A 19,090-nucleotide genomic window follows, 5' to 3' on the forward strand; every position below is an offset into this window, starting at 1 on the left:
AATGTGATGTTTGTCGAATCTGTGCAGCATTCATGAAACAGTCATTTGGTTGTACAGGAGAAGCATCACTGGATCACCATCCTTTCCTCATTGGCCAACAGTGACACTCGGAGGCTCAGACACAGAAGTGCATGCAATGGTTTTATTTCCAGTTTAAAATATTGCAACTAGCACAAACACTTCCAAAGTGCACCGTATTTTTATACCTGTATTATAGCAAAATACCACAAAGTCTAGCTCTTCTAATCATGATCCTCAAACTGCCATTTTATTAGTTTTATTTTCCTGCTTATCTACCTAGATGACATACTGCACTTTTCTAAAAAAATAATAATAATACACATTTGTAGTTTCCAATTTGATTACAGAAAAATTGATTATTTTCTCAGTTGGAAGCTCAATATATATTATGCACATTTCTACGTGGTCACAAAACCCTCCACACATTCCTTTCTGTAGTGTTTGGAACTTTCTTTTAAAGGCTGGACCTAGCTTTTACTTGCAAAGGATGTGCAGCTGACTCCAAAAGCAGCAACCTTAACTTTTCCTATGCCCTAAATTTAAACTCTTGGTACAAGAAAATATGTGATATGATGCCATAATTTTGCAAATCTATTTTTATTCTGATCCCAAACCACAATAGCCGAGTCTATTGAGGAAAGAGGGAGTCCGCTAGGTCTTGCTAGGGATGAGATGCCATAACAATGGCATCCTACTGAGATGGCCCTTTCCATGATACTTACAACCGAAATTCAAGTGTATATGGACCAGAGATAGGAACACCAAAATTGACTCTGCACTCAGTTTGGCTCATATGGGCAAAAGAAGCCAGCACAGTCAACACTCTCCAAGTAATGCAGGGCTTTAAAGTTTAAACTGAACCTAGTAAATTAACAGATACACAATGCCATTAATATAACATTTGTGTAATGTGTTCCTGTAGCTTCACACCATCCAACAACCTAGCAGCTCCACTTTGTATCAGATGTAGTTTCTAAACTTTCATTAAAGGCAAACGCATACAAAAAATCGCAATAGTCCCATTTCAATATACAGTTGGCTCCACATTTGTGGCTTTGACTTTTGCAGATTTGATTATTTGCGGTTTTGATTAATATGTTCTCTCCAGGAATCTCTTGCTCCTCCAATGCAACTCTGCCAGAAGTTGGCCATAGATTTGTGCTGGAGAACCTAGAGGTTCCTAGAGAAAACACTTTACTAGGCATTTATAGGCCCCATAGCATGATTCTATGATCAGCTTCTGACAGATGTTGACCATAGAGTTGCACAGGAGGACCTGGAGATTCCTAGAGAGGTGTTCTCTTAGGTAAAAAGAATAATGTTTTTTATTCATGGTTTTTCGACATTCATACAGGTTCTTCAGCCCCTAACCCCAGTGAACATAGTGAGACCACTATACTTAGGACATGACAAACAGATGCTAAGTCCGTTTTCTTCAGGAAAAATCTGCAACTGGCAAACCAATGAGAGCTGGTAAAAGTCACTCCTAGCTATTGGCATCACTTGGGTATCCAGGGAGCACACACATCACGGGACTACCTCCAAACTGTATGTTCTGTACTTGAGAGGAAGTGAAACTGTACCAAGAATAGGCTCAATACTGTTACATGCAGAATCTCCATCTGGGTTAGGTTTCAGATTGCTCAGTGCTTTCCTTCACTGATTTTGTTTCTACCCAATCCCTAGAACTGAAAAATGGAATTAAGAACTGGATTTGTTTACTTTCAGCATACTGGTGACATTTTAGCAAAAATACTGCAAACAGTTTCATATATACATTGTAAACTGTGAGATAGGTTAGAATGAGACACAGCAATTTTACCTCTTTCACACAATAAGATTTCAAAAATGTCACCTAATGAGATAAGTGTGGATTTCAGTTCAAATGGTTGAACACTACCAACTGTACCACAGGCCTTAAATCTGCAACTTCCACCATAGCTATGCAGTGCTATAGTATATCTATTTTTAAAATATTTTCTATTCATATGTTCTGTTCAAGCTCAGGATACCTTTTTTTCAAACTTTTCCTCCTTTACCTTCTGTTGAACTGGTCAAAATATGAGTTGCAATAACTATGCATGAACTATGTAAAAGAAAATATACGCTTCTGAATGCGTTTTTTTAAAGCCAAGTTTACTAGAACTTCAGTGAAGTGGGTTTACAATAAAATGTGGCAATTTGCTCCTGTCCACTTGTGTGTGCATCTTTTGGCCACTGCTTTGTGACAGCTTGCATATGTGAATAAATCAGCAGTGACAGCTTGCACATGTGAATAAACCAGCAGAGACAAAATACAAATACAACTGTTTTGTAATCAACAGTGCAAATGAATGGAATCATCATCAGTCATGAAGTTGTCCGTTTAATGGATCAAGGTGATCAAATATTACAGTTGCCCCTACATTTTCATGGGGAATCTGTTCTGGACCCCCCCTCCCCCACGAAAATGGCTAATCGCTTGTATTCAAGCCTCACTGGCTTGAATGGCAGTGCGCCCCCATGGGCACCTATGGATGCGTGCCAAGAGTGCACACCCCATTTTGTCCCCCTTGGTTTGCTACCTGCAAACAAGCGAGGGATGCGGATTTCAAGTCTGCGAAAATGGAGGGGCGACTGTATATAAATAATTAAATAATAATTAAATAATAATAAATAAAATATTTATTTATATCCCGCCTCTCCCTTCCAGGATCTAGGCAGGTAACAACAGTCCAATGAAACAGATATACAGACAATAATAAAACTTCCCTAATTCCCTTAACCCTCCCTCCTCCTGCTAAAAATACACATAAACATCAACATATAATACAATATCCCCAGTACAGTGTACTTAGCTACAAATTTTTTAACTAAGGATCGACACAGGTTGAATTATTCCAAGAGACCATCAGGAGAGGCGGTAAAAGAGTGAATGGATCAATTTGGTTAATTTAGCTGGAGGTTAGTCTGGAAAGGCCTGCTGAAAGAGATCCGTCTTTATCACCTTTTTAAACACCTCCAAAGATGTAATATGGCGGATCTCTTCCAGCAGGTCATTCCATATTTTAGGAGTGGCAGCTGAAAAGGTCTTCTGGGAAGTCACCACCAGCCTGGTTTTCTTTTGCTGGAGTAGGTTCCTTCCAGAGGACCTGAGTGCATATGAAGGATTGTATGGGAGGAGGCGTTCCCTCAAGTATGCTGGACCCAAGCCAGGTAGGGCTTTATAGGTAATAACCAACACCTTGTACCGAGCCCGGAAGCTAATAGGCAGCCAATGAAGAGATTTCAATATAGGTATAATAGGGTCGAATTTAACTACCTACAACCAATCTGGCTGCCATATTCTGAATAAGTTGCAGCTTCCAAGCATGGCACAAGGATTGCCCCATGTAGAGCGAGCGCATTATAGAAACCAAGACGAGAGGTTACCAGTGAATGTACAGTCATTTCTAGGTCCCTCTGCTCCAGGTAGGGTCATAGCTGGCGTATCAGCCAAAGCTGATAACAGGCACTCCTAGCCTTCACATCAACCTGGGAAGACAGCTGAAGCGATGAATCCAGAAGTACCCCCAAGCTGCGGACACAGTCCTTTAGGGGAAGTGTGACCCCGTCCAGGACTAGTGAACAAATCTCCATACCTGGTGCAGGGTTTCCTATAGCGAGTACCTCCGTTTTATTTGGATTCAACTTAAGTCTATTTTCCCTCATCCAATCCATATCTGTGTAATAGATCAAGCCTGAAATCCCCCTGGAAGCCAAGATGATAAAATTGAGGTTGTCATACTTTGGTCACGTCATGAGAAGGAATGACTCACTGGAAAAGACAATAATGCTAGGAAAGGTGGTGGGATGTAGAAAGAGAGGACGATCACATACTAGATGGATATACTCTATTAAGGAGCTCATCTGCATGAGTTTACAGGATCTAAACAGAGCTGTGGAAGATAGGGAGTCTTGGAGATGTCTCATCCACAGGGTTGCCATGAGTTGGGAACAATGACTATGCATGAAACCCAATGAGTGACCTTGCGCATGTCACATGCTCTCAGTCTCAGGGGAAGGCAATGGTAAACCTTCTCTGAACAAATCTTGTCAACTCTTATGGTCGGCATAAGTCAGAAATGGAAGGCACATGACACCAATAATATGTGAATTAGCCATAGAGCCTGTATCCAAAATAGAGCTATATATGTTGTGTCAAAGTTTTCAGCTGCTTCAGACATTTAAAAACATAACCCGATTTTCTCTCTTAAAGTGCTAGTTTTCCTACACTTTCTTACAAAATACAAAACAGTTTGTTTCGCTTGCTGAGCAACAACAGTTGATCTATTTTTATTCTTTAAATTATTTTGGAAGTTTCTATCTGGAACCTCTTTCAGACTATGTCTTTTATCTAACATTTTACGTAATCTGGAATTTTTTTGCTTCCATTAAAAAAATGTTTTCCTAATGAGTTTGATTCAGTCTAAATTAGCTGAACTTATTTTCCACTGAAACCAATGGGACTTCATTTAGTAACAACTACCTTTTAAACAGATTTCAGTCAGACCTGAGGGCAACCAGTTTTCTTTAGATCCAATCTTACATTCATATGCTCATAAGGAAATGATTGAGTTTCATCAATTCCATATGAATAATGCAACTGTTGAGTTGCAAGTGACTTATAGGGTCAGTCAGCCCAACCTGTGGCCAAAGTAGGAAATGCACAGTAAAAGCATGCCAGACAGATGACCATCTAATCATTCAAAACCACACAGAATTTTAATACCATGCACATAAATAAAAATTAAAAATTGGGACAAACATCATATAGTAGTGTAAAGTTGAAGGCTTTCACGGCCAGCATCCAGAGTTTTTTCTGGGTTTTTCAGGCTATGTGGCTGTGTTCTGGAGTTTATTCCTGATGTTTTGTCAGCATCTGTGGCTGGCATCTTCAGAGAATTCTGGCATGGAAGTGAGTGGGGTGACCATTGGTTGAGAGGAAATGATTTACATGTTAATCTCTGTGTTGGTTTGTTGTTGAATGGCAAAGCTTCAGGGGGTCTATTTAATTAATCCATTGTCTGCTGGGAAACCTCCTGATCCATGTGTGGTTTTCATTTGCCCTTGCTGTGCCTTGATTTTGGTGTTTTTCAGGACTAGTAGCCAAACTTTGTTTACTTTAAAGGTTTCTTCTTTCCTGTCAAAGTTGTCTAGGAGTTTGTAGATTCCTTCATCAGATCACCAACCTTTAATGAGTTTATTGTGGATCCTTAAGTTATATCTCCCCTAACATTTACTTTCTGGAGACACTGGCTAAAAACAGGTGTATTGTCACTGGCATCCACCACAATCACCTGAACGCATACAGTTCCTGTCTTAATAGGATCTCCACCATCATATGCCATAAAAACAAGATTGTAAATGGCTTTCTCCTCATGATCCAGGGACTTTCCAGCACTAATTCAGTAGATTCTCTGCCTTCAGCAGTTCTGACTGAACTGAGAGAGAAATGGTTATTGCTGCTGAATTTTTATCCCTGCACAAATTATTTCCTAAGTCAGGATCCTGAGCTGCCAAGAGGAAAAATTTGGATCCCAGTGCTGTATTCTCTGTTACATTTACTACTAGTTTCTCTGACTGGAAAAAAGAGTCATGGTCATTAATATCTGTGATTTCCACTTCAATGCCATAAACTTTTGTTGAATCCCCAATTATAATCTCAAAATTCAAGATACACTTCTCCAGCCTACCACAGATTTCTTCTCTGTCCATTCTCTTTGATATGTACAAATGGCCACTCTTAAAATTCAAAGCAAAATAACGGAATTCTACCTGGGTAAACAATGCGAATTCCACTGCCTGAGCGCTTCTTTGCATCCATCCCAATTCAATATTACATACCAGAGATCCTTTCTCCATTTCCTCCGGAATGGAGTAATAGTTTGGCTTGGAAGATGTAAGCAAGTAGACAGGAAAAAACAAAACAAAAAATCTTGGAAACATTTTTCTATTGCCATTTCTGTTTTGCTGAAAAGCCACTGAGAAGATCTGTGGCTCAAGTATGATTAAATACTGCTCAGAAACAGCCAGGACAATCAATCATCATCATCATCATCATCATCATCATCATCATCATCATCATCATCATCATCATCATCATCATCCTGCTTCAATAGAATCATCCTGTTCTCTGCTAATGTTCTCCTCTGCCGCTCCCAGACTATAGAACGCCTTGCCGGAGGAGATCTGTCAAATATCCAGCCGAGACAGCTTCAAACAAGCTGACAAGATGGATCTCTTCCAGCAGGCCTTCCCAGAATAGTTCAATCTAATTTCTCTATCTCCTTACTTTATGTAACCACTGCCTCTACTAGAAAATTGCTGTCATTTTAACAGGCTGAATTTTTAAACTGTATTGTATTTAATCCTGTTTTAAAGGGGGTGTCAATTTATTTATTGAGAGTACAGTGGAACCTTATTATACGCGGGGGATCCGTTCCGGATCCCTCCGCGTATAAAAAAATCCGCCTATGCTCGAGCCCCATTGTTTCCAATGGGGCTTGTGCGCGGCGGCGGGCGGCGCGGCAGCGCACGAGGCGCAACGGGTGCGCGCGCCCATTCAATTGAATGGGACGTGCCGCCCCTTCCGCCCCGTGCGCGCCGGCGGCTTTGAGCGCTTATGCTCAAAGCCACCTATAAAAAGACAGCGTATGCAGAGGCTCCACTGTATGTATTATTCCAATATATTCTAGTCGTGTAAGCCGCCTTGATTGCTGCAGCAGAAAGGCGGGGTATAAGAATAGAATAAAGTTTAATAGATCTTATCTTGAAGCTGAGATCCCCAGGGCTAAAAGGTGTGTCTTGTGTCTCAGCATTTTTTCCTCTGAAGCTGCTGATGTGGGAGGGCTGAATGTCTTACTGCATTTCCTTGCCTTCATTGATAAACAGCGACACTCAGAACTTCAGTCAGTAATTGCATATTGTTTTTGTTCTCTAAGTTTACGTAATTACATTCCGATTTTCGCTTTTATATGAAAAAATTGATCGAGAAAGACCAAAAATTAAGAATTAAGAAGGTTGTCCTCATACATTTTAAAAAGAAATGTAAGGAATGATCTAGGGAAATGATATAGTAATAATTAAAAAACTGATACTATTTTACAGTAAAACATTTGCAAAATAAAAATGCTCCAGCTGAAATTATATCACCACCAATAATTTTGTGTATATTTTCAATGATATGTGCTGCTAATAATGATGGTGCATGCACACACACTCCTCCTAAGATGTCTATATGTCAAAGAAACCACAAACTGTTACCTAACCAACATGTTACCTAAAGTGCACAGAACTGGGATTTTTTGGGTTAAAAAGCACTAGTTTTTAAATATGATTTTAAAATAACGTCGGAGAGTCCATGTATTGAAAAGAAATATGTGGCCATTACTGCCCAAACTTGAATCTGTGCATAAATATATCACATGAGCACAATATACCTTGTTTTCCAGTAGAACTGTGTTCCTTGCAGCCTGTTGGGATAACAATTCTGCTAAGAAACAAGGCACACACCCCTTCTGTACCACATTTCACACCAGAATCATTGGATTTTGGCACTGGTGGAAACAGTGGTAGTAGGTTACCTGGTAGTAGTGGTGGCTATAGGAGAGTGAAGACTGATTTGTGGAGGCAACATGTAAGGAAATCATCCTTGACCTAGAATGTTTTTTTTTTGGGGGGGGGTGTCTCTTGAGCTTATGTACTTTAAAATAGTACACTTTCCTCTTTACCTGGCATTATATAATAATTCTGGGAGGTACAATACATTTCCCAATATTTATATTAATAATTTCAACATTGTCATTATCAGGAACAGGACTGGAGCATTATAGGGATGATTCAATCTAGCTGTGGTGAAGTGCACAGATGTCCCTTTAAGAATATGCTAAAGCACTTACTGGACTTTAGGACCTCTGTGCTAAGGATCTGAAGACATGTACTATCTGTGCCTGATCACAAACAGCCCTTGCCAATCATGATATCAGTTCACGGTTTGATGCATATTTTACATTATTAATATAGTACAGTAGTGGATGAACATAGATGAAATACGAGCACAGTTCTACTTCATATATTTTCCAACAGAAAAGTGTAAGTGGAGGTGAATTCCTATGTTAAAACTGGAGGAAACAAAGGACCTGATGATCTCTGAATTCAGATAGCTTTCATGTAGTCAACCCAATTAAATCAGATGTACATCATTCAATTTCATCTGTAGCATCAATTTGTGGAATTCTGGATGTGGAATGTCTGCCTCACTATACATATTTGCTGGTCTTCTAGGATGCCACAAAACTGTTGGCAAAGGTTTTATATAGATTTAATTGAGGCAAACAAATAAAAAAGGACTCAGTAAGATTATATCAATGATTATTACATTGTACAATTGCATATATTGGGAGCAAATACATTAAATTTATTTTTCAGTTTGGGCTAAATTTTTTAGGAAATTCCATCACAAGAAATAGAAGAAGAAAATGCCATTCCAAGAAATGCAGTGACAAGATGATTACGTTCAAGTCATCACAAGAACCTCAGAGCTCGCCTTTAACTGGATTCAAGTGGAATTTTGAATTAACATTTTTGGTTATGTTGCTAAAATTGTATCTGATTTGAGCACTGGTATTGTCCAACTACCTGGTACAGAAATTTTTTTGAACAAGTGTCTGGATTTATTAGGATTAGGCACAATCCTCTTCTGCTGGCTAAGGTCTGCAGAAGAACCCAAAAGAGCAGGAAAAGGACAGGATAACAGAATAGCCACATTATGCTAGATCCAAACTCAGAGGTACAGCCTAAGGATACAGACATAAAGTTAGGCCTCAGTAAAGGTAGTCCCAAGCAGTTTTGAAGACCCAGAGACTAGAAGATGCTTGGGTTCAGAACAGATTTGGCTGGTCAAGAATTGACTTAGTGGGCTTATGGCTGTTTGGAAGTTAGGATGACACTTTTTTAAGTTTACTTTCCTATACACATGTACTTGAGAGAAAGTGCTCATGAGTGGCAAAATTTCTAAATATGAGGAATCGGTATTTATATTGAGAAGTATGCCTGAAAAGAGAATTTCATTTTATGAGTAACATAAAATGAAAGAATGTGTGGTATTATGAATTTTCCTTTATTATTATGCTTGGGTTACCCATTCTAATGTAAGGAATAATAAAGGACATGGCAAAAAATAGTGTTTTAAGATCTTGAATCTTTTTGTAATTTTAGCTGTAATGCTTGTCAGTGTCTAGGGAAAGTAAAGTAAGACTGATAGGGAAAAAAATACACAGAACTTTGAATTTGGGTCTTGAATGATTGTGAAGAGATTTAAGCTGTTGAACATCTTTTGCTGTTTAATACAGCCTGATCTAACCTTGCACTGCCAGCATGAGTAAAGGATGATAGTATGAAACATAAAATATTCTTGACAAACACACTTACCTTTTTACTATTATTCTCCTCTGGGTTTATAGGGCTTACTCCACTGTCTGTGAAAGGCACACCAGACTTCTCACTACCAAGAAAATTGTCTGCAATCTGAACACTGGGAGCTAGAAAAGTAAATTCATTCCTCTGGGACTCTGAGGAGAGGCAAAACTGGTAAGAATAAGGCAAAGTCCCATCTTCAAAATTAGGGGGAAACATGGCACCTGCTGTTGAATGGGGAACAGGGCCAAAGCACTGCAGGAATTTTGGATTCCCTGACCTCCGGAGCTTCATTGTAATGGCCAGAATCACTGTCAAGAGGAATAAGAAGGAGATCAGAGCTAAGGCCAGCACCAAATAGAACTGAAGATCAGACTGAGCCTCTGAGTCTCTTGGCAGGTTTTTCATTTCCGGAAGGGCCTCCTGGAAGTTCTCTGCAAACACCAGGTTCAAAGTAACAGTGGCTGAGAGAGGAGGCTGTCCGTTGTCCTTCACCACAACCACCAGCCTCTGTTTCACAGCATCTCTCTCCACAAAGGCCCTGGCTGTCCTGATCTCCCCAGTATGAGAACCAATGGTGAAGAGGGATGGCTCAGTGGCCTGGATCAGATGGTAGGAGAGCCAGGCATTGTGTCCAGAATCAGCATCAACAGCCACCACCTTTGTGACTAGATAATCTTCCTCTGCAGAACGAGGCACCATCTCAAATGAAGTGGAGCCCTTGGTTTCTGAGGAAGGGGACAGGATATGAGGAGTGTTATCATTGCGGTCCAGAATAAACACTCTGAGTGTAACATTGCTGCTGAGGGGAGGAGATCCACCATCTTGGGCCTTCACTTGGAGCTGGAACTCTCTGAATTGTTCATAGTCAAAGGATCGCTGGGCAAAGATAGTGCCAGTCTCAGAGTTAATGGAGATATAGGAAGAGATGGGAAGGTCCTGAATGTTGCTGCTGAGAATGGAGTAGGTGATCTTTGCATTCTGAGCCACATCTGGATCAGATGCTTTAATTGTAAAAATGGAGGCACCAGAAGGGCTATTTTCTGGCACATAGAGGTTGTTGGAAGATTTCTCAAAAGTAGGAGCATTGTCATTGATATCAGAGATCTTTAGGGAGATAATTTTCTGCGTGGAAAGAGGAGGAGTTCCTCTGTCAGTGGCTATGACTGTAATGTTATACTCAGGTGTCTTTTCCCTGTCCAGTGGACTGTCTGTCAGTAGTTTGTAGTAATTATTAGATGCCAGAACAAGCTTAAAAGGCAAATCATCCTGTAAATAGCAAACAACTTTTCCATTATCCCCAGCATCTTTGTCATTTACATTGATCAGAGCAATTAAGGTCCCAGGATGAGAATCTTCTGAGACTGGACTGAACAAAGAAACAAGTGTTACCTGTGGGTCATTGTCATTCTCATCAATAACCTTGATTTCAATATTGCAGTGTGTCTCCAGTCCACCACCATCTCTTGCTGCTACCAGTATTGTATACTCTTCGGCTTCTTCAAAGTCCAATGGCTCAATTAGAGTGATTTCCCCATTAACAGGGTTCAAATGTAATTTTGAATGGACACTTTCTGGTATGTTGCTGAAATGGTATCTGATTTGAGCATTGGTACCTTCATCCTTATCCAGTGCCGCTACCTGGAGCACAAGGGACCCAACAGGAACTTTTTCCTGCAATTTGATCTTATAGATTTCTTGGGTGAAAATGGGTGGGTTATCATTGGCATCAGTGATATTTATCCATATTTGAGCAGTCCCGGATTTTTTAGGTTCACCTCCATCCAGGGCTGTAAGGATTAAATGAATAGTTTGTTCGCTTTCCCGATCAAGTAGTTTCAGGAGCACCAGTTCTGCATATTTATTTCCATCTTGTCTCTCTCTCATTTCCAGAGTGAAGGACTGACTGGAGCTTATCTGGTAATTCTGAAGAGAGTTTATCCCAATGTCAGGATCCTCAGCTTTCCCAAGGAGAAATCGAGTCCCAGGTAAAGTGGTTTCTATTATTTCTAATTTGATATTCTCATTTAAGAAATATGGTGCATTATCATTAATATCTTGGATTGTTATGGCTATATGGAAAACATTCAAAGGGTTTTCGACCACAACTTCAAAATCCAGAAGACAAAGTGGAGTTTTGCCACATATTACTTCTCGATCTATCCTTTCTTTCACATAGAGGTTTCCATTTTCTGCACTGATACTGAAAAATTGCATTTTAGCCACAGAGACTGCATGCAGATTGTGCTTTGCTAGTTCTCTGGCATTCAGTCTCAAATCCTTGGCAAGATTCCCTACAATGGACCCCTTTGCCATCTCCTCAGGGACTGAATAATTAACCTGCTCTGAAGTAGCCCAGCAGGTGAAAGACAACAGAAAAAGAAGCTGTACTTGCCTTTTGATTGTCTTCCCATTGTGCCTGCTATCCATCCAGCTTACTCAAAAAGATGCTCCTTTGCTTTTCTTTAGGTTGTTAGTATCAGATCAATTTTTCATGCAGAGAGAAAAAAATCCTAAGGAGGAAGAATAAAGTGCCCTTTCCTTTAATCTCTATAACATAAAATAGTTTCCCTGATTTCTGCAAACAGCTCTCTCTTTCCTATTGCCGGTGCAGCACTGGCAGAGCTATTGCATTTTTAGGAACCATCTCTAGATTCTCTCAACTATCAAGTTGGTCAATAGCGGCACTTTGAGGCTCAGAGAGAGTACTGCAAGAAAACCAATATTGTCCTGTTTAGAGCAGAAAATAACCTGGATATGAACTAATGTCAGTGCTTCTGCAATATATAAATTGTTTGGGCTTAGTCCATATCTGCATGTTTTATTATAAATAGTGTGCATTGTTTCTAGTTTATGTAAAGATACTTGACAGTCATTTGGGTTCACATGTTTCTCTGTGTCTGAAGCTGATTTGTATTTCCATATTTCCAAGAATACATGGTGATGTTTAGCTGCTGGATATGCCCAGAGTCATATCATTCACATGAGTAGTGGTAGAGTGGTAAACATAAGAAAAACAATGCGGATTACATCAAAGGTGCACCCAGTCTACCCTTTTGGCCACACCTGGCCTATCAGGTGTTTCCAGAAAGGTCCCATGGAGAACATGGTCCATACATGAAGTGTGAATGTCATGAATGATGCATTTTTTTGAGGAAGCACCTTTTCTGTCTGAATCTATTGCCAACCACTTTCGTGTTCCTTAGTTCTTATTATGGGAAAGGCAGGTTTTTTTTTGCTTTGTGCACTTTTTCTCCACACCACACACAACTTTGTGAACATTTATCATGTTCATCTATAGATGGATATTTTGAGTACCATCAGAAGCTGCAAATGTTTTGCAACTTTCTTTATTGTCAATGTGATCCAGTGCTGTGATAATCCTGGTTGCCATCTCCTGCCCCATCTCCAACTCTATGCCATTTTGAGGATGGGGAGACCAGAACTGTACACAGGATTCCAAATTCCAAAGAGGTAGCTGTACTCCTTTGTGGCACTTAAAAGCATAACAACATTATTATAGCAGCAGCTTTCTCGGACTATAACACCTTTGTTAGTCTCTAAGGTACTAGAGGATTGTAGCATACAATCATATCATCTTATTATGATACTGGGAAGGTAATCTTCAGTCTCTTTCCTAATAAGAGGCAGAAGTGATGGCAGCTTCTGCTGCTGCTCCTGCATTTAATTATCAGTCATGACCGTAACATCTTTTTAATAATCATGGCAGTTGAGACCTAAAATGTGAAGCTAGGATTTTATTTTATTTTTTATCCAAGGTACATTACCTAACACTTACAATAAATGCCATTTGTTTTGTTGTTGTTGTCTATTCACTCAGCTAGGGAAGATCTTTTTGAAACTTGTTATAAACAGCTTGGTTTTCAATCATATTGAATAACTTGGTGTTATCAACAAGCCCGGAAAATTCATGGCTCACTCTAGATTTTTTTTATGGATAAGTGTTACCATTGGTTCCACTACCGATCCTTGAGCAATCTCCCAACTTAAATATCTTCATTGTAAGCACTGTCCTTTTACCCCTCTCCTCCTATTTGTAAAACAATCACTAATCAACAGGAGGTCCTGATTTTTTTAATCCATGATTACTAACTTTACCTTTCAGCAAATAATTGTGTTAAAAGCATTTTATAAGTCCCAATATGTAAATGTTTCTAATTACATCATGTACATGATTGTTGACAGTCTGGAAAAAATTCTAAATGGCTGGCAAGATATAAGAAGAACTATGGTCTGATGGGATGACATTATCTACAGTATGCAAAAAACAAACAAACAAACAAACAAACAAACAAACAAAAACAATCAAGTTTCTGCCCACCAAACCCGATAAACCCACCCAACATGGCCACATAAACCCACCAAAAACTCCTGTCCATTGATTTGTCCATTTGTTACATCACATGAAAATGGCTAAAAGAAACAAGATTGTGGAACTGAATAAAATGAGAGTTAGGGAAAGATTTTGGTTGAGCAATACCTAAAAGAAAGGTAGACGGATAGCATACTGAAAAGAAGATAATGAGAAGATCAGCCATTAGTTTTTAAACACTGTGAAGGACTGCAGAAATAAGAATTTTTGCTATTTCGTTTACTACTGTTATCAAATACGGAGTCTAAACTAGTGATAGGTTGATTTGTATTCCACATTAAGCAAATATACCCACACCTAAAGGCAGCTCAACAATGGAGGAAGTCTCCTTTCTAAAGGTGTTCAAGGGAAAAGATGGCACATATCTGTTAGGGACCTTTTAAGTGTAAGAAAGACTTCTTTAAGAACACCACTCATTGGCTCCATTTACAATCTATGGTAAGGGTCAGATACAAATAGTTAGAAGGATGATTACGATATTACCACTTGTTAAATATTGGAGTATGTCTTAAGATCATTCCAGATTGGAAAGAATTACACTTTTACAAATTATTTGGATACAAATAGGGTATTATAGATGTGTTTTTGTGTAAATATTTTGCCCCCAAAATATGTCACAATTAAAGCCTCATAATAGTTTTAGAGAGAGAGAAAAAAGAAAAATGCAAATATAGCCTTAAAAACCAGTTAGCAAATAGCTGCTGACATAGAAAAAAAAATCAAAATGATTTGAAGAATTAAAATTATGTCTTAAAAATAACATGTTAAATAATGCTTCTGTTTTTCAGTATTTTCAATCAGCAACAGTACATACACATGTTCACACACATACACACACACTAAACCAGCATCATCTATATTCATGTTAAAGACAAATATATTATCCACAGAATCATGGTGAAAGGTTGTTATCCCCTTTTTATTGCAAATCAAATTCTTCCCCATGTCATTTTTGACATGACACTGACAAATAGAAGGTAGATTGTGGGGAAAAAAAAACTATTTCCAACATAAAAATAATTATGTCCCAGTTTCCACCAGTGTCAGAAAGTGGAACCACTGCTGTGAACCTATGTTGTTGTTAACTGCCTTCAAGTCAACTTTGAGCCACGGTGACCCTATGAATGAGAGACCTCCAAGTTATCCTATCCTTAACCACCCTGCTCAGCTCCTGCAGACTCATGGTCATGGCTTCTTTGATTGAGTCTACTCATCTGGAATGTGGTCTTCCCCTTTTCTTATTGCCCTCCACATTAAGAAACATTATAGTCTTTTCTAGTGAGTCCTTTCTTCTCATGAGAAGAAACTTTAGTTTAGTCATCTTTGCTTCCAAGGAGAATCCGGGCCTGAACCTATGGCCTGCCACAAATATCCACATATGGAACAAAACCATTAGCTTAATTTTTTGTGGGTTTTTTTGGGCTATGTGGCCATGTTCTAGAAGAGTTTCTTCCTGACATTTTGCCAGCATCTGTGGCTGGCATCCAAACAGCAGGAATAAACTCTTCTAGAACATGGCCACATAGCCCAAAAAACCCACAAAAAACTATGGATGCCAGCCATAAAAGCCTTCAACTTCACATTAGCTTAGTGCTTAGAAATTGGTTGATGACCAAAGAGAACCCTAGGTTGAAGCACTGTTTGTTCAGATTATGGCTATATCTCCACCCGCAGCAAGTTTTCTAGAAATCTTGATTCTGAACCAACTTTTTAAAGGATAAACATAAGAGAGAGAAGACAAGTGAGGCTGGCACATGGGAGAAAGCCCTGCTGGTTAAACAAAGCAAAGGGGATCCCTAGGAGCAGTGCAAGGCAATGCTTTCCTTTTATGTTTCCAGGATATCTCACTGCCTACATTGCTCCTCCTGTCCCCAGTCCATGAGACAAACAGATAAAGATGTTTCCAATAAAGCTCTGTCAAGACCTTTATCAAATTACAGTTCCTGATATTGCTTAAGATGTCATCACAGATAAACTGGCACATTTGTTCAATACAATTTTACATTTGTTGAATGTATAGATGCAGCCAAATGATTTCATTCTGCTAAATTATGGTTGTATTTTAAAAATGCGTCTAATTCTTCGATAAGAATACAAGGTTATGAAAAGCATGTACACTATAATTTGTGAATATACTGGGTGTGTGGCACAATTGATCAAGTGGAAGACCCAGATTCATTAAGCATTACTACCCAGACACCTATAACAACCATGAATAAAACACCCAAATCACAATGTGGAATAGACACAAATCAGCTATACGTTGTAGGGTGTTAGAAAACTGAATTGAGCACATCTTTCCACCATTCCAGTCTACAAGCGGGAACTATGTGATCAAAAAATTTCACATGAAGAACAATCCCTCCACCTATCCACATGAATGTAGGAATAATCACATGCGACACTGTATACAAATTCCCCGCTAAAGCTTCTTTTCTCTGTGTGTGTAAGTGATGTGAAGCCCTTATCTGGTCAAGAGTGATATAATATAGACATGATTGTCCAGTGAGAACTAGGCCAGGTACTCAAGAAAAAATGGGGGGAAACCTAGGATTTCATAGTGGAGAAGGTAGCAGAATTGATTTTTTTTTCTGAATGGACAAAGCAATAACACCTACTTAGGCTAAGTAAGATTTGTTCCTGCTAAAGCAATTTAGGAAGGTTGATTTCATGTCCTTCTAATACACCTTGGTACCTGACGGAGTAACAGTCACATTGTTTCAGCCTCAGGGGAACACAACGGCAAACCTCCAGTGAACAAATCTTGCCAAGAAAACCCCATGGAGGGTTTGCCTTAGGGTCACCATAAGCTGGAAAGGATGTGAAGGCATACAGCACACACACACACACACACACACACACACACACACACACACACACCCTTTCATGGACTACAGTAGACTGTCCGTCTCTATAGTGTAACAGGACTTTTTTTGGTGTTTCTCCTTGACAAGAGTAAAAGCAAGTTGCCTCTCTTGAAAATGAAAATACACAACTGCCATTACTACTGTGACAATGTCAACTACTATGTATTTACAGAACTGATTAAAGTAGAAAAGGCGCCCCATGTCTATTATCTTGTTGTGCTCCTACTTATATTCTGAGGTAAATTCAGTACTGCCACTACTGTTGCTTATTGTGACAGAAACAGTTTGCCTAATATCACTATGTGAATTCCCAGCCAAGAGTTAGAAAATCTTAATATACAACATCTGCTACTAAGGTTTTACATTGGTGCTGGCTAAGAGTAACACAGTGACTGTGACGGAGGCAAAGAGAAGGGGATGCCCATTGTCCTTCACCAGGCTTTATTTGAGAGCATCTTTCTCCAGAAGGAACTGGGCTGTCCTTTTTTCTGAATAATATTCAATTTACCTTGTGACTCGTTCATCAAGATCAATGACTTTTAATGTAATCCTTTTGGTAACAACGGGGCTATTTTCCATCATAAGTATATTACAAATGGGTGTGCTGACATTAGGTTCCCAAATTATCCCTTCAGTCTGTACAGTTCCAGTCCTGACTATACTTCTCTCCGGATCACTTGTGAAGACTAGATTGTGAACAGGTTTCTCACAGTCCAGAGTCCTTTCCAGCACTAATTTGGCACACTGAGAAAAAAGAGAGTTTGAAAGCTTGAAAAGTACTGACATTAGGATCTTAAGCAATAGCATAATTACTGGTAAATATCTCTTTTAACTCAGCTCCCTCATATAGTGATATAAATGCACACATATGTAGATAGATAGATAGATAGATAGATAGATAGATAGATAGATAGATAGGATTCTGAATATTGTTACTGGAGAGTAGTCCTGTGATTATCATAGGATTAGTCTGCATCAACAAAGGAAGACAATAATATTCACGTTGTTTAAATTGTACCATCCAGATGCACAAGACCTAATTTACAACAGTTTTACTATATCAGAAAAAGATTTATTTTTCTTTTCGATCAAAAGCAAACACAGAGAGTTTTATATACTTGTAAGGAGATAACTCCATTCTCTATGGCATGATTCTTTATATTCAGGTACCATTTCAAAATAGTGCAAGGAGTAACATGAATAACATAATGACTATAAACTTACCGTATCTGCATTATCCACCTCTGTGTTGAAATTTTTTCCACCACTGTTTGTGGAAGGTACAGCGGATTTTTTATGGCAAAAAACATTATCTGTAATCCGTATACTAGATGTTAGGAATGCAAATTCATTTTTCCTGGACTGAGAGGGCAGACAAAGCTGGCAGTAATAAGGCAAAACACTTTCTTCAAAGTTTGGTGAAAATATGGCAGAAGTGTTTGAAAAAGGAGCAGGATCAAAGCATGGAAGGAAATGAGGGTTGTTCGATTTACCAAGTTTCACAGTAATTGCTAGAGTCAAAGCAACAAGGCATAAGAACGAAACCTGTGTGAAAGTGATTACTAAATAAAACTGAAGTTCAGACTGATTGTCAGAGTCATTACTTTGACCTATAACTTCTGAAAATGCATCTTAGATGTTTTCAGCAAACACCAGGTTCAGAGTCAAAGTATCAGATAGTGGTGAGTATCCCTTCTCCTTCACCAAGGCAACTAGTCTCTGCTAAACAGCAGCCCTTTCCAAAAATGCCTGCATTGTTCTGATCTTACCAGTATGGGGCCCAGTTTGGAACAATGCTGGCTCTGTAACCTGAACAAGAAGGTAGGAGAGCCAAGCAGAATCAGCATCCACTGCCACCACCTTGGTCACCAGATAATCTGCATCAATGGACCAAGGCACCATGTCAAACAATGATGAGTCCTTGACTTCTTGTGAAGGGTAGAGGATCTGAAGGCTGTCAAAAAGCAAGATGAATGCGTCTATTTTTCCTCCCAGTTTTCCAACTGCACATTGCTGTTTTCCAACTGTTCAATTCTTTTCCAATGACACATTTTGTATTCAATTGACACTACATAATCCCCCACCCTCTAAACTGTGAGTCCTGGCCACAGTATTTGGAATGCCTATGAACACTGCAAGACTTCACATTAGTTTTAGGCAAAATGATATATTGTGCAGAGAGCAGCATGGTGTAGTGGTCTGAGCGTTGGACTATGACTCTGGAGATGAGGGTTCGAATCCCAACTCAGCTGTGAAAATCTATTGGGTGACCTTGTGCAAGTCACATTCTCGTAGACCCAGAGGATGACAATGTCAACCCCCTTCTGAAGAAACTTGCCAAGAAAACCCCATGATAGGTTCACCTTAGAGTCGC

General features: G+C 39.2%; 2 protein-coding genes across 29 annotated transcripts in view; both read right to left on the reverse strand.

Annotated features, from left to right (window-relative positions):
* LOC149316757 (protocadherin gamma-A6-like) overlaps window positions 1-19,090 on the reverse strand; it is a 379,402-nt gene that overhangs the window by 119,354 nt on the left and 240,958 nt on the right. Inside the window, exon 1 of one of the 28 annotated variants that reach the window (XM_089516216.1) lies at window positions 9,472-11,980. The exons of the other annotated variants lie outside the window; for them this stretch is intronic. Coding sequence (XP_089372342.1) covers window positions 9,472-11,886 — 2,415 coding nt within the window. The 5' untranslated portion in view covers window positions 11,887-11,980. Of the gene's footprint in view, window positions 1-9,471; window positions 11,981-19,090 lie in introns of those variants that run through there. 28 annotated transcript variants of the gene reach the window in all.
* Window positions 1-19,090, reverse strand: part of LOC149316760 (protocadherin gamma-A6-like) — a 211,839-nt gene that overhangs the window by 7,299 nt on the left and 185,450 nt on the right. The window lies entirely within an intron of this gene.

Source organism: Sceloporus occidentalis, unplaced genomic scaffold (genome assembly GCF_023333645.1).
Source record: "Sceloporus occidentalis isolate IW3139 unplaced genomic scaffold, rSceOcc1.0.p SCAF_3, whole genome shotgun sequence".
NCBI classification, from domain to species: domain Eukaryota; kingdom Metazoa; phylum Chordata; class Lepidosauria; order Squamata; family Phrynosomatidae; genus Sceloporus; species Sceloporus occidentalis.